Source organism: Gossypium arboreum, chromosome 8 (genome assembly GCF_025698485.1).
Source record: "Gossypium arboreum isolate Shixiya-1 chromosome 8, ASM2569848v2, whole genome shotgun sequence".
Lineage (NCBI taxonomy): Eukaryota > Viridiplantae > Streptophyta > Magnoliopsida > Malvales > Malvaceae > Gossypium > Gossypium arboreum.
Genome location: NC_069077.1, coordinates 59,321,889 through 59,339,020, shown reverse-complemented (window position 1 = coordinate 59,339,020; position 17,132 = coordinate 59,321,889). Strand labels below are relative to the sequence as shown.

At 35.7% G+C, this 17,132-nt stretch overlaps 1 protein-coding gene across 1 annotated transcript; it reads right to left on the bottom strand.

Moving 5' to 3' along the window:
* Positions 1-510: 510 nt before the first annotated feature.
* LOC128279505 (uncharacterized) lies at positions 511-11,895 on the bottom strand. Its single transcript, XM_053018463.1, has 5 exons — positions 11,824-11,895; positions 11,275-11,360; positions 10,388-10,454; positions 8,085-9,381; positions 511-607 (listed from the first exon to the last, which is right to left on the bottom strand). The coding sequence occupies exons 4-5, from the start codon at positions 9,376-9,378 to the stop codon at positions 552-554; spliced, it is 1,350 nt and encodes a 449-aa protein (XP_052874423.1). The 5' UTR covers positions 9,379-9,381; positions 10,388-10,454; positions 11,275-11,360; positions 11,824-11,895; the 3' UTR covers positions 511-551.
* Positions 11,896-17,132: the final 5,237 nt, after the last annotated feature.

Genomic DNA, 17,132 nt, shown 5'->3' with positions numbered 1-17,132 from the left:
GAATATAATTCGGATACATGGATAACTTGCACATAAGTGCCATATATGCAATCAAGCAATCATGTAACCCGCCCATAAGTGAACTCAGACTCAACTCAACGAGTTTGGGCGTTCGCATCCATAAGTGAACTCGGACTCAACTCAACGAGTTCGGATGCCTGGTTACATCTCACGAACTCGGACTCAACTCAACGAGTTCGGACATTCGCATCCATAAGTGAACTCGGACTCAACTCAACAAGTTCGGATGCTCAACCATCCTAGTGACATGTCACTTGTATCCTAATCTATTCCTAAGGTTCAAACGGGCTTTTCCTCGAACACTTATCCTTGCCGTCTTCCGTAGAATGCCAAATCAATACTCGGTAACAATTATATTTAACAAGTAGTTCACATAATTTACATATTATTTGAAATTAAGCACAAAGCATACATTTCATAATAAAATTCAGCATAACACATAATTAATATCAATAACTTAAAAATAACAATTATGCTACATTATTTACACTTGAACTTACCTTGGTACCAAAATACAAAGATTTTGCAATTTAGTCCACAATCTTTTCTTTTCCTCGATTGAGGTCGATTCCACGTCTTTCTTGATCTAAAATAACACATTTAGCTTATTTAATACTCATATTATCAAATTAATCCTTAACTCAAATTTTGGCAAAATTACAATTTTACCCTAAACTTTTGCATATTTACATTTTGCCCCTAGGCTCTGGATTAAACTTTATTCCTTATTCTTATGTTTTACAACATGCTGATCACATTTCTCTTCTATGGCAACATCAAATTCTCACTCTAACATGTACTTGTGACTATTAGGTATTTTTACCGATTAAGCCCTTTTACACGTTTTTGCTTAAAATCGAGTAGTACAAGTTGTCTAACATAATTTAAAACTTCATATTCTATCATAAAACATCAAAATACACAAATTTCACCTATGGGTATTTTTCCAAATATAAACCCTAGGTTAAATTATTGCTAACATAAGCTTTATCGAGTTACGGGATCTCAAAACGTAAAAATCATTAAAAGCGGGCTTGGAATCACTTACTATGGAGCTTGGAAGCTTGAAACAAACCCTAGCTATGGAGAACCCTTGAAATTTTGGCCTAATGAAGAAGATGGACAAAATTGGCTTTTAATTTTGTTTTTAATTCATTTTAATAACTAAATGACCAAAATACCCTTCTCGCTAAACTTTCCAAAATTCCTTCCATGTCCTAATTTTGTCCATGAACTTAAAATTGGTAAAATTGCTATTTAAGACCTCCTCATTAATATTCCAAAACAATTTCATACTAAAACTTCTAGAATGCAAGTTTTGCAACTTATTCGATTTAGTCCCTACTTTCAATTTAAGCACTTTAGGCATAGAATTTCATCACGAAATTTTCACACAATCATGCAATCATATCATAAACATCAAAATCATTGTAAAATAATTATTTCTATCTCGGATTTGTGGTCACAAAACCACTATTCCGATTAAGCCCTAATTTAGGATATTACAACTCTCCCCTTTTAAAGATTTTCGTCCTCGAAAATCTTACTAAAGAAACAGTGTGGGTATTGGTTTCTCATAGTTTCTTCAGTTTCCCATGTAGTCTCTTCTACCCCATGCTTTTGCCACAACACTTTCACAAGTGCAACACTTTTATTTCTTAGTTGTTTGACTTCTCGAGCTAAAATCTTAATCGGTTCTTCTTCATAAGACATATCAGTCGCAGTTCAATTTCGTCGGTGAAATTATATGTGAAGGATCTGAACGATACCGACGTAACATAGATATCGTGAAACACATCATGAATCTTTTCTAATTGGTGGTAAAGCTAGCCGATATGCTACCTGGTCCAACTTTTTCAATTATTTCATACGGTCCAATAAAACGCGGACTTAACTTGCCCTTTCGTCCAAATCTAAGGACTTTCTTCCATGGAGACACTTTCAAAATACCTTATCACCAACTTGAAACTCAATGTCCTTTCGCTTTAGGTCGCATAAGATTTTGTCTATCTCAAGCGACTTTCAAACAATCTCGAATTATCTTCACTTTTCTTCATTTCTTTTATTAAATCAACTCCATAAATCTTATTTTCCTTGAGTTCAGTCCAATACAAAGGCGTTCGACACTTGCGACCATACAATGCTTCATAAGGTGCCATTTTCAAGCTCGTCGATAGCTATTGTTGTAAGCAAATTCTACCAACGGCAAATATCTTTCCCAACTTCCTTGAAATTCCAATACACAACATCCGAGCATGTCTTCAAGAATCGAATTACTCTCTCGATTGTCCATCGGTTTGTGGATGAAAAGCGATCTTGAAATTTAACCCATTACCTAACGCGTCTTGCAACTTTTGCCAAAACCGCGAGGTAAACCTTGGATCTCTATCTGAAATAATCGATAATGGTATTCCGTGTAATCTAACAATTTCTTTAATATACTGATTCAGCCAACTTGTTAAGAGAATAATTAAACGCATCGGGATAAAATGAGCCGACTTAGTTAATCATCAACTATTACCCGGATGGCATCTTTCTTTCCCGAGTCAATGGCAATCCTGAAACAAAATCCATAGTAATCCGATCCCATTTCCATTCAGAACCATAATAGGTGGAGTAATCTGAAGGTACTTGGTGTTCACTTTCACTGTTGACAAATTAAGCATTTGGACACAAACTTTGATATATCTCTTTTCATTCCATTCCACCAATACATTTTCTTCAAGTCATTATACATTTTCGTACTACCCGGATGAATCGAGAAATAACCACTATGTGCTTCTGTAGGATCTTTTGAATCAATTCCTCATTCTTGGTACACAAATCCGATCTTTAAACATTAAGCACCCATCGAACCAATTTCAAATCGATCCCGTGTCGACTTCACCTTTATTTTCTTTTGGCTAGCAAATCTTGATCATTTTTCCGAGTTTGAAATCTCTTGTAAAACATTGGTTTTGCTCTTAACTCGCTAGAATCGAACCATCATTTGACACTTTCAACCGAGTGTTCATAACTCTCAAAGCAAACAACAACTTTCGCTCAAAGCATCAAGAACCACATTCGCTTTTCCGGATGATAATCAATAACAAGCTCGTAATCTTTCAACAACTCCAACCATCTTCGTTGTCTCAAATTCAAGTCTTTTGTGACATCAAGTACTTAAGACTTTTGTGGTCGGTATATACCGACATTTTCACCATACAAATAATGTCGCCAAATTTTCAAAGCAAACACCACCGCACCAATTCCAAATCGTGAGTAGGATAATTCCTCTCATGAGGTTTTAACGCCTCAAGCATATGCCACCACTTTTCCTTCTTGCATGAGCACACACCCCAAACCATTTAGAGAAGCATCACTATACACCACAAATTCTTTACCTGATTCAGGCTGTACTAACACTGGTGCCTCTGTTAATAACTTTTTCAATTCTTCAAAACTCTGTTGACATTCTTCCGTCCATTCAAATTTAACATCCTTTTGGAGTAATCTAGTTATAGGAGCAGCAATTATAGAAAATCCATTTACAAACCGCCGATAATACCCAGCTAGCCCCAAGAAACTTCTAACTTCAGTTACGTTTTTCGGTGGTTTCCAATCAACAATGGCTGAAATTTTACTAGGATCAACCCGTATACCATCACCTGAAACAATATGACCCAAAAATCCAACTTCCCGGAGCCAAAATTCACTTTTACTAAACTTAGCATACAGCTGCTTATCTCTCAAAGTTTGCAAAACTATCCTCAAATGCTCAGCATGTTCTGTCTCATCTTTTGAATAAATTAAAATATCATCTATAAACACCACAACAAATTTGTCCAAGTATGGCCGAAATATGCGATTCATTAAATCCATAAACACAGCAGGAGCATTTGTCAATCCGAATGGCATAACTAAAAATTCATAATGACCATACCTTGTTCTAAAAGCAGTTTTAGGTACATCCGACTCCTTTACCCGCAGTTGGTAATACCCAGATCTCAAGTCAATCTTTGAAAACCATGTCGCTCCTTTTATGTAACACCCCGAACCCGAGACCATCGCCGGTGTCGGACACGAGGGGTTAACAAGCCAAGTTCACATGTTTTGCCCACCAATTTGACATTTCCAGTCAGGCTGGAAAACTGCGTCACCGTCGCCTTAAAAATCATATCTCGAGTTTCAAAACTCGGAAACTGGTTTCGTAAATTTTCCCTGAATTTAGACTCATATATCCATCCATGGATTTATTTCTAGAATTTTTGGTCTGGCCAATTGGTACAGTTTATTAGTTAGAGTCACCCATGTTACAGGGATCAACTGCTCTGACCTTCGCGCGTTATAACTTGAATATCTCTCTGTACAGGGCTTTAATACTGGTGCCGTTTGTTTCTAATGAAACTAGACTCAAAATTGAATCTGTACATATATAGCACGACTCCTAATTCTTTCTGGATAATTTATAGCAAATTTTTAAAGTTGCGATAGGGGACCCAGAAACCGTTCTGGCCCTGTCTCACAATAGCTTTAATATCTCTTAACATGTAACTCCTATGACCATTTCGTTTCTTCCATATGAAAATAGACTCATCAAGGTTCATTTACATAGCTTATTCACTATTTAATACCATTCCTAAAAATTTTGGTGATTTTTCACATTCACGTCACTGCAGCTGGCAGCATCTGTTTTAAGGTAGGTCTTACCTATTTTGTAGTCTCCATGAACCAACTAGTCTTGCCATACATAGGTTCATATATGATCATTTTAACCATACCAATGGCTGATCATGTGACCAACACTCCCATTTCCAATCCATAATCACATCATGACACCATATATATACATACAAACCAAAAATAGTCCAAGTTCATGCTTCCTTTTACGAGCCATTTTCGCATGGCCGTATACATATACATCACCACATTTTTAAACCAACAAGGGGTAGTCCTATACATGCCATTTCAAAGTTCAAACAAAATTTATACCAAAATAGAGGCGTTGATAGTGTGGATGACTTGACTTTATTGATCCCGAATCCGATTGCTATCGGCGAAATCTATAAAACAGAGAGCCAAAGTAACGGGTAAGCATTTTTATGCTTAGTAAGTCTCAAGGAATATAATCAACTCTAATTACAGCAATACATTCACATAGCCAAATGCATCATTTCATTAATACACATTCTTACTTCACACTTCATCATTATATACTTTCACAAAGTATCAATCAATTCAATAACTGAAATTCATTAGTCGATTGAGCGAATGTTGCTCAAACATGTCGACTTTCCAATGCACATATAAACGTACCTTATTCTTTGGGCTTCTCGAGTGTACTAATTGAATTTATTACAGCAACCAACACTCACTTCCAGCCCAAGATTCTTGAATATAACCGGATATAAGCATGTGCACAAATGCCTTGGTCTTAGCCGGATAGAATGACTTCATACGAATGCCTTGGTCTTAGCCGGATATAGCCGCTAGCACAATTGCCTTCGGTCTTAACCGGATATAATTTCCAGCATAATTGTCTTCGGGCTTAGCCCGGATATCATTCAATTTCTCATGCACACATACATCAATAATCATTGGACATACATATTTCATTTTCGTTACTAAGGCTCAAACACAATTATAATCATTAGCATAATCGCCTTGGGACTTAGCCGGGTAGAATTCGAATACTCATACACATAAATCAATAATCAATACATCCATATTTCATTCCACATAATTCAATTAAGGTCACTTCTTGAGGACTTACCTCGGATGTTGTCGAACGGCTTTTACGGCTATTCGATCACTTTTTCCTTCCCTTGTCCAATTGTGGCCCTCTTAGCTCTTGAGCTAATTCAAACAAATTCAATCTATTAAAACCTCATTGTGCTAGCTTATGGCGAATATGACAAGGAGTTTAAATGGTCATATGGCCACTCTTTAGCTTGAATACACAATGGTCATGCACATTTTATACTACATCAAGCAATTCAATACAATTTATTCGAGCATCAAGGAAAAGCTAAGGCCTTCAATAGGCTACCCAAGGCGAATATTCATGTACATGTTGAGGCCAATTATGCACTTAATACCTCACAAAAACAGCATGCATTTTACTAGTTAATGCTTTGCATATTGTTGCTCAAAACTTATAATATAGCATCAAGCACTCATATGTGTGCTAGGCGAATGTGCTTGCAATTTCACATTCATTCTTCAACGTCTTCTTCTTTAGACAAACATATTCATCACTTAGTTCATAACCAAACATCATGTGCAAACATATATATACATATATGAGCATGGCGAATTTCAAGGTGTCCATAGCCATCCAAAACACAAATTTTAACTAACATGCAAGAAGCATGAACCATGCTTATGAATGCATCATGGCGAATATGACAATCATGCTCCTTTTCAACTTCAATCATGATTAAACAAAAGAAAACTCAAAATCTTACTCAAGAGTAGACAATCCATCATTGCATGCATCATCATCAAGCTTTACACTTAGCATGCAATGGCTTTATCACCATAACAACTTTGGCCAAATACCATTTCCATGGCATAACAAAGATTTGAGCCATGGCTAACATGCACATCAAGTTAGCAACCAAAACATGCATGAAACTCCTAACACAACCTCATACATACCTTAATCTTGATGCAAACTTAGCCAAATCTCCTTCTAGATCTCTTCCAACCCAAGCATGAAGCAAAAATCCTCCCCCTTTTTCCTTAGTATTTTTGGCCAAGAAGTGAAAATAGATGAACAAATTTTTTTTTTCTTTTCTTTCTTTAGGATATTCGCCAAGGGCTATGGAGAAAGATGAACACTTTTTTGTTTCTCATCCTACTAACATTAATTTTTTAATTTTTTTCCATACTCTTATTTTATTATTTCTAACATCCACCACTAGCAAAACATGTTTAAGACATGTTTTCTTTTGCCCATATTCATCACCATGGCCGCCACTTCCTCTCTTTGGGTAAATTGACATGCAAAACCATACTTTTGCATGCATGTACTATTAGACCTTTGAAGATTGGCCTATCACCTTTCAACAATGTTTCATATAAGTCCATCTAAATAAATTCACATGGAAATGATCAAATTAATGCATGCAACTTTCACACATGCATTTGCTAACATCATAAACATAGAATATAACTTCTAATTACTTATAAGACTCGGTTTAACGGTCCCGACACCACTTCCCGACTAGGGTCAAATTAGGGACGTCACATTTTAGCTGATCAAACAAATCATCAATTCTCGGCAACGGATACTTGTTTTTGATTGTCACCTTGTTTAACTGCCGATAATCAACACATAATCTCATAGAACCATCCTTCTTTTTCACAAATAACACGGGAGCACCCCAAGGTGAAAAACTCAGTCTCACAAAACCTTTATCAGTCAACTCTTGCAACTGCGACTTTAATTCTTTCAACTCTGTTGGTGCCATTCTATATGGAGCAATCGAGATCGGAGCTGTTCCCGGTATCAAATCAATACCAAATTCTACTTCCCTGACTGGAGGCAAACCCGGCAATTCTTCTGGAAATACGTCCAAATTCACACAACCCAAGACTTGATTCAACTTTCTTTTCAACTTCTTTTGTATTAATTACATACGCCAAATAAGCTTCATAACCCTTTCTCAGATATCTTTGAGCCGACATTGAAGAAATCACACTAGGCAATGCCTCTGATTTATCTGATTCAACCCGCAGAGTTTCACCATTTCCACACTTTAATTCTATAACCTTTTCTTTGCAATTTACTATAGCATCATGCAATGTCAACCAATCCATACCCAAAATAACATCAAATTCATCAAACGGCAACAACATCAAGTCGGCCGGAAAGTAATGATCCCGAATCATTAAAGGACATTTCTTACATACTTTATCAACAGTCACACATTTGCCTAACGGATTCGACACTCTAATCATAAATTCTGTATTCTCAACAGGTATATTCATACTAGACACCAATTTCATGCACACATATGAATGAGTAGAACCGGGATCAATCAAAGCAATAACATTAACATTATAGAGAGAAAATGTACCGGTAATCACATCAGGTGAGGAAGCATCTTCACGCGCTTTAATAGCATAAGTTCTAGCCGGAGCCCTTCCTTCAGGTCTAACCGGTGCATCCCTGGCTACATTCTTACTGCTTGTTTCACTTCCAACTTTTCTCGGATACCTTCCCCTCGAGTCTGCACCACTAGCTTTTACATTCTGAAATTTTTCTTTCTCAGCTCTCTCTGGGCAGTCTCTAATAAAATGATCCGGAGAACCACATCGAAAACATTCATTTGCTCTGCACGGACCAAAATGATTTCTACCACACCGCTGGCACTCGGGTTTAACAAATCTCGTATTTCCCACACTAGCCGCAGAAGTAGTCTGAGATTTAGGACCCACATTTCGCTTCTTAAAATTTCCATATGATTGCCCAGCTGAAACTTGGGAACGAGGATTCATATTTCTTGACTTTCCGGTTTGCTGTGAGGGTGCATTACTCATTGGTCTTTTCTTCCAATTTCGTGTTTCAGATTCTACCTTTTTCTTTTCCTTCAGTAATTCTTCAGCCTTGCAAGCTCGATCGACAAGTACCACCATTTCTTTTAGTTCAAGGATCCCAACAAATACCTTAATGTCTTCGTTAAGCCCGTCTTCAAATCGTCGGCACATCTTGGCTTCTGTAGGAACATATTCCCTGGCATACTTACTTAATCGAACAAACTCTCTTTCATATTCTGAGACTGTCATATTACCTTGCTTCAGCTCAAGAAACTCTTTACATTTCTGATCAATAAATCTTTCACTAATATATTTCTTCCGAAACTCTTCTTGAAAGAATTCCCAGGTTACCCTCTCTTTCGGTACCACCGAAATCAAAGTCTTCCACCAATTATAGGCTGAATCTCTCAACAAAGATGTAGCACATTTCAAACATTCTTCAGGTGTACAAGATAATTCATCAAATACCCGGATAGAATTTTCAAGCCAGAACTCTGCTTTCTCTGCATCATCATCAATATTTGCTCTAAATTCTTCAGCCCCTTGTTTACGAATTCTATCAACGGGGGTTCTGTGAAATTTTATCATATCCACTCCTTGAGGCATTGGAGGCATAGGTTGAGGAATTGGGGGAGGTGGGGGAGGTCGTACATTTGGGTTCGTACGAACGAACTCAGTGTACCATGCACTCATCATTTGGAGAAAGGCTTCCCGATCCCTTTCCCCTCCTCCCTGACCAACAGTAGGGGGTGGGTTTTCAGTCGGCGCTGCTCCATCAGCCGGAGCTGGCGCATTACTCTGTACTTCATCTGCCACAGCTGGATCGGGATCCATTTACTATATAAAAAAAATTTCATTTAAAAAGGTCAGAAGTCGTCACACTATCACAATTCATACATATGGCATGTATAGCAAAATCCGTACATACAACACGTAGTCCGAGAACCGACTAAACCTGCTCTGATACCACTAAATGTAACGCCCCCACACCCGAGACCGTCGCCGGAGTCGAGTATGAGGTGTTACTAAGCTTAGTTTAACATTTTTAGAACTTTGAATTATTTGTTTCTACATTCACAACTTTTAAGCTACTTGCGTCACAGTCACAAGAAAAATCATATCTCGAGTTACGAAACTCGAAATTAAGATCCGTAAATTTTCCCTGAATATAGACTCATAAAACTATCTACTAATTTTTTTCTAGAATTTTTGGTTGGGCCAATTAGTACAGTTTATTAGTTAAAGTTACCCCTGTTTCAAGACTCGACTGGTCTGACCTCTGTTTACTACGAACCATATTTCTCTCTGTAAAAAATTCATATGTATATGAGGTTTGTTTATACTAAAACTAAACTCAATAAGGATTCTGAGGATATAAAATACACCACCTAATTATATCTCTACAATTTATGGTGAATTTCTAAAGTAGGAACAGGGGATTCAGAAACTGCTATGACTCTGTTTCACTAAAATTAAAATATCTTCTAATATATACTTCCTTTACTTGTTTTATTTGTTTCATGTGAAACTAGACATAATAAGCTTCAATTTGATATGTATTTCACCATCAAATTCAATTTTTATGATTTTTAGTAAATTTTCAAACTCGCGTTAGTGTTGCTGCAGTATTCTGTTTATGGTAAATTTCATCCTTTTTATGAGTTTTTATGCACTAAGTATCTTAATAGTTTTCCTTAACATCAAACATAATCTAAACTAACCATTTTCATAATTTATCATTATCAAGCATTTCCTCAACCATTTCACAACCATACCATAAGATCATTTACACAAAATGGGTATATTGCTATACATGCCATACTTAAATTTACAAGCCATTTACCAAAAATCTTCGGATAGTGTGAGTGAGCCTTCGACCTATCCCGACTCCTGAGCTAGCTTGTCCAAAACTACAATGAGTAAGAAGGAGGGAGTAAGCATAAATGCTTAGTAAGTTCATATGCAAATAATAAGTAACATAACAAACAGTTATACCAGTCAACATTAGCATACATCACTAAAACACATATCACATTTTTAATCATTCTTCATCATCTTATTACCTTATCGTGGTTGTATCAATACTCAACCCGAGGGTTAAATACATACCTGTCCAAAATATCCATTTCATATCACTTACCAATACGTCTCTTTACATCTTGAAATTTTCCTCCATTTGAGTAGAACTTTACCCGTTGAACACATCGGAATATAATTCGGATACATGGATAACTTGCACATAAGTGGCATATATGCAATCAAGCAATCATGTAACCCGCCCATAAGTGAACTCGGACTCAAATCAACGAGGTCGGGCGTTCGCATCCATAAGTGAACTCGGACTCAACTCAACGAGTTCGGATGCCTGGTTACATCTCACGAACTCGGACTCAACTCAACGAATTCGGACATTCGCATCCATAAGTGAACTCGGACTCAACTCAACGAGTTCGGATGCTCAACCATCCTAGTGACATGTCACTTGTATCCTAATCTATTCCTAAGGTTCAAACGGGCTTTTTCCTCGAACACTTATCCTTGCCGTCTTCCGTAGAATGCCGAAATCAATACTCGGTAACAATTATATTTAACAAGTAGTTCACATAATTTACATATTATTTGAAATTAAGCACAAAGCATACATTTCATAATAAAATTCAGCATAACACATAATTAATATCAATAACTTAAAAATAACAATTATGCTACATTATTTACACTTGAACTTACCTTGGTACCAAAATACAAAGATTTTGCAATTTAGTCCACAATCTTTTCTTTTCCTCGATTGAGGTCGATTCCACGTCTTTCTTGATCTAAAATAACACATTTAGCTTATTTAATACTCACATTATCAAATTAATCCTTAACTCAAATTTTGGCAAAATTACAATTTTACCCCTAAACTTTTGCATATTTACATTTTTGCCCCTAGGCTCGGGATTAAACTTTATTCCTTATTCTTATGTTTTACAACATGCTGATCACATTTCTCTTCTATGGCAACATCAAATTCTCACTCTAACATGTACTTGTGACTATTAGGTATTTTTACCGATTAAGCCCTTTTACTCGTTTTTGCTTAAAATCGAGTAGTACAAGTTGTCTAACATAATTTAAAACTTCATATTCTATCATAAAACATCAAAATACACAAATTTCACCTATGGGTATTTTTCCAAATATAAACCCTAGGTTAAATTATTGCTAACATAAGCTTTATCGAGTTAGGGATCTCAAAACATAAAAATCATTAAAAGCGGGCTTGGAATAACTTACTATGGAGCTTGGAAGCTTGAAACAAACCCTAGCTATGGAGAACCCTTGAAATTTCGGCCTAATGAAGAAGATGGACAAAAATTGGCTTTTAATTTTGTTTTTAATTCATTTTAATAACTAAATGACCAAAATACCCTTCGCTAAACTTTCCAAAAATTCCTTCCATGTCCTAATTTTGTCCATGAACTTAAACTTGGTAAAATTGCTATTTAAGACCTCCTCATTAATATTCCAAAACAATTTCATACTAAAAACTTCTAGAATGCAAGTTTTGCAACTTATTCGATTTAGTCCCTACTTTCAATTTAAGCACTTTAGGCATAGAATTTCATCACGAAATTTTCACACAATCATGCAATCATATCATAAACATCAAAATCATTGTAAAATAATTATTTCTATCTCGGATTTGTGGTCACGAAACCACTATTCCGATTAAGCCTTAATTTAGGATATTACATGTGCACTCAGCACCAAACATGTGACCTAACTACATACTATTTGTATCATCCAATCTTTCCGAAGGTTCAACCGGGATTTCTCTCTCTTTTCCAACAATTTCACCAATCAAGTAATTATCCACAAACATATTTCCAATATTATTATAAAATATCATAATAAAAGTAATATTGATGTATTACTTACATATAAACTTACATCTCATTTAATATCAAGGCAATAACATTAAATTACACATTGCGTTATTAAAAATCATATGAACTTACAATTTCCCATAATATCCATAATCATAGAAATCACATTTATGTATGATAATTCAATGCACTTCATGTACCATAGACATATTTTTAAATCAATTCATAAACTTGGCACCATATTCATTTAATTTAACATAATTCAATTAATTCACTAAATTTAACTTTCAAATATAAATTACAACATTATTCTTTGTATTATTGTCATACCAACTTACATAGTTTCAAAACCTCGAAAATTATAATAAATATATCAATTTTACATTGAAACATGCATAAATTAATGCTTATTATACATATGAACTTACCTCGATACTAAAACGATCATTTTACCAACTTTCCCAATTTTCGATTTTTCTCTCATTCTAGGTTCAAATCTCATTTTTCAGGATCTAAAACATCATATTTTACTTATTTAATTAATTTAATATTCAAAACAGTCCTTAACTCAAACTTTGGAAAAATTACAATTTTGCCCCTAAACTTTTGCATATTTACACTTTTGCCCCTAGGCTCGGGAATTAAACTTCGTCCCTTATTCATATGTTTTATGACATGCTATCACTTTTCCCTTCTATGGCAACATCAAATTCTCACTCTAACATATACTTATGACTATTAGGTATTTTTGCCGATTAAGCCCTTTTACTCGTTTTCACTCAAAACCGAGTAGCACAAGTTGTCTAACATAATTTAAAACCTTATATTATATCATAAAACAGCAAAATAAACACATTTCACCTATGGGTATGTTTCCAAATATGAACCCTAGCTTAAATTATTGCTAGAATAAGCTTAATCAAATTACCGGGATTCCAAAAACGTAAAGAATTTGAAAAATAGGGTTAGAACGGACATACTATTGAGCTTGGAAAGCTTGAAAACCCTAGACATGGTTTCCCCCATGCTAATTTCAGCCTCCATGAAAAAGATGAGTAAATTTATTTTCCCTTTTTATTTCTTTTAATTACCAAATGACCAAAATGCCCTTCCTTACTAAACTTTCAAAAATTCCATCCATGTCCAATTTTTTTCCATCACTTAGAAATTGGTAAAATTGCTATTTAAGACCTCCTAATTAATATTTCAAAGCAATTTCATACTAGAAACTTCTAGAATGCAAGTTTTGCAACTTATTCAATTTAGTCCCTAACTTCAAATTGAGCACTTTATGCATAGAATTTCTTCACGAAATTTTCACACAATCATGCAATCATATCATAGACCTAAAAATAATCATAAAATAATTATTTTTATCTCAGATTTTGTGGTCCCGAAACCTCTGTTCCAACTAGACCCAATTTTGGGCTATTACACGGGTAATCCCGATTAATACCTCTCGAGCATACGTTATGATTAAGGTTTAGCCTAGACGGGTAATTCTAAAAGAGCTCCTCTGAGTAGACGTTATATAAAGGATTTAACCTGGACTGGTAATCCTGTTATACGATATGTGGCTCAAGAGAGTGTTTCATGGTGAAGTGCCCTAATGGGTACCCTTGAATAAGAAATTGGCTGATTTTCGAATCGTGCACTTCAAGTGTACTACTTGAGCATCTATCGGGATTCAATGATTTAATAGACATATAACTCTTGATATGGCATGAAAATCTTGAGATGATATGAAAATGACTAGAGAGAATATTGCTTGATGAGCTCCTCTATGTTACTTGATTGATATGGATATTTTGGTGAATAACATGTTTGATTGATTTAGTCAAATGGATGGAAACATAACTTTGTATGTCTAGATTTTTAATAAACAAGATTGGTAAGTTTAGTTTCCTTTATACGAACTTACTAAGCATGTAATGCTTACTCTGTTTTATTTTTCCCTTGTTTTATAATGCTCGGAAGCTCGTAAAGTTTGGAAGATCATTGGAGCATCATCACACTATCAACTAGCATTTTGGGTGTACTTAGTAAAATCATTTTGGTATAATGGCATGTATAGGAAAACTTGGCCAATAGTGGCTTGGAAATGTCAGTTTGTAACTTAGCCATTGGAATGGCTAGTAATGGTTTATTTTGGTATTACTATGTAGATTATTATGATATATGTCCACATGTGGTAAGTTGAGTATATGTGACCAAATGTTGTTATTGCCTAAGTTATACCAAGAAAAGTTTATAAACACTTGTGCTTGGAATGAAATGCCTTGTTGAATGATGGAATTGTTTAATTTGCATGTTGGAATAGGTTGGTATTGGATGTGTGTTTCAAGTGCAGGTCTCGGGTAAAATTTTGGGTGAGAAATGGAGCTAGAAATGACTTCATTTTGTCCACACGGGCAAATACACGGGCATGTGTCTAGATCGTGTGTGACTCACGGCCTAGCAACATGGGCATGTGGTTAGGTTGTGTGTTCCCTGCACCTTAATTTTGAGAAACAGAATGCTCAGAATTGGGCACACAAGCAGAGACATGGGTGTGTGTCTCATCCGTGTGTGCCACACGGCCTAGAACTCCAGCATATGTCTTGCACCTAATTAGAATTAAATTAATTAATCACACAGCCTAGTACACGGGCGTGTGGCATGGCTATGTCTGCAAGTCAAAGAGTTACACAGGGTCAAACACGACCTCTAGCACAGGAGTGTCCCATGGTCACATGGGCATGTCCCTTGGACCACATGGGCGTGTGACCCCTACACCTTGCAAAAAATTTGTAAATTCACAAAAAATTCTTAGAGGTCCCGATTAAGTCCTGATTCGATTCTAATGCTCGTATTGGGCCTCGAGGGCCCGATCAAGGGACCTTGTGGGTGATCTCGATAAATGAATTGTAATTTACGTAGTTTAATATAAAAATGTTCTAAATGTTCTGGTAATGCTTTGAAACCCTGTTCCGGTGACGGATATGGGTTAGGGGTGCTACACGAGAATTATGAGATGAAATGATAATGTCTTGAAAGTTTATTGCATGATGAGCTCATCTATTCTTACTTGATGTATATGTAAACTTTGTGACTAATATGTTTGATTGGATGCATGTGTTTAGGCAATTTAGCCAAATGGATGGAAAACTTGTTATTCTATGCTTAGATTTAATAAACAGGATTGGTAAGTTTAGTTTCCGTTATACGAACTTACTAAGCATGTAATGCTTACTCCGTTTTATTTTCCCCTATTTTATAGTGCTCAGAAGCTCATGAAGGTTGGAGATCACTGGAGCATGGTCACACTATCAACTAGTCATTTTGGGTATAATTAACAAAAATAATTTTGGTATAATGGCATGTATAGGACAACTTGGCCAATAGTCGCTTGAAATGTTCTTTTGTAACCTAGCCATTGGAATGGCTAGTAATAGTTCATTTTGGTATTACTAAGTATATTATTATGATACATATATACACATGTGTTATGTTAAGAATATATGATCAATGTTGTGAATGCCTAAGTTAAACTAAGGTAAGGTTGTGATCATGTAAGCTTGTAGTGATATGCCTTGTGAATGATGAAATTTGCTTAAGTTGAATGCTTGGATTGGTTGGTATTGGATGTGTGTTTCAAGTGAAAGTCTTGGGTGAAATTTTGGGTGAGAAATAAAGCTAGAAATGGCTTCATTTTGTCCACACAGGCAGACACATAGGCGTGTGTCGTGGCCGTGTGAAACCTGTACTAAATTTCGAATTGAATTAATTAACCACACGGCCTAGCACACGGGCGTATGTCTTGGCCATGTGTGCAAGTCAGAGAGTTACATGGGGTCAAACATGGCCTCCAACACGAGCGTGTCCCAGGGTCACACGGGCATGTCCCTTAGACCACACGAGCGTGTGAGCCCTGCACCTTGGAAAATTTTTGTAATTTCGCGACAAATTCTTAGATGTACTAATTAAGTCCCGACTTGATTTTATTGTCGTATTGGACCTCTAGGGTCCAATCAAAGGACATTATGAATGATCTCGGTAAATGAATAGTAATTTACATAAGTTATTTGGAAATGTTTCTAAATGTTTCGGTAATGCTTTGAAACCCTATTTCGACAACAGATACAGGTTGGGGGTGTTACAGCTTGTAAGAGCATTTACAAATATGGCTCATGAGAGCAATTACAGTTACAACTTGTTTGAACATCTTTCCTGCGTATCTGACATTATTTCATTTAGTTCATCGGGTGTTAAATATATAAATGAAACGAAATATACAAAATGTTTATCTGGAATTAGAAATTGAATGGAGAAATTTATATGAATTATTGAAATGAAATGTGATATATAGAATAATTATGAGTTAAATGTGTAAATGAAATGGTAAAATGAAATGTTTAGATGAAATGCTTATACGAAATGGCTATATCAAATTATTATATGAAATGGTTATATGAATTGGTTGTATGAACTGGTTACATGGAAATAGATGTATGAATTGAGACATTGGATATGTAACACCCCATACCCAGCCTAGTTGCCAAGCCCGAGTAATAGGATGCTACACCACCGTCTCATCATCAACAAAGCATAAAACATCTCATTAGCATGCGATTAACATCATAATCAAATAACTATATGAGGTTTAAGTCTAATTCCCATTAAACAAAGTTAAAATTTGCTAAACATAAAATAATCGACCTCATAACAAGTAAAAAG

What these genes read in the sequence shown, in the direction of transcription:
- LOC128279505 (XM_053018463.1), bottom strand. Translation starts at nt 9,378, where the DNA reads ATGGATCCCGATCCAGCTGTGGCAGATGAAGTACAGAGTAATGCGCCA. An exon ending in CTCACCTGATGTGATTACCG is followed by an intron (nt 608 to 8,084) that starts GTACATTTTCTC and finishes GTGTTATTTTAG; the next exon opens with ATCAAGAAAGACGTGGAATC.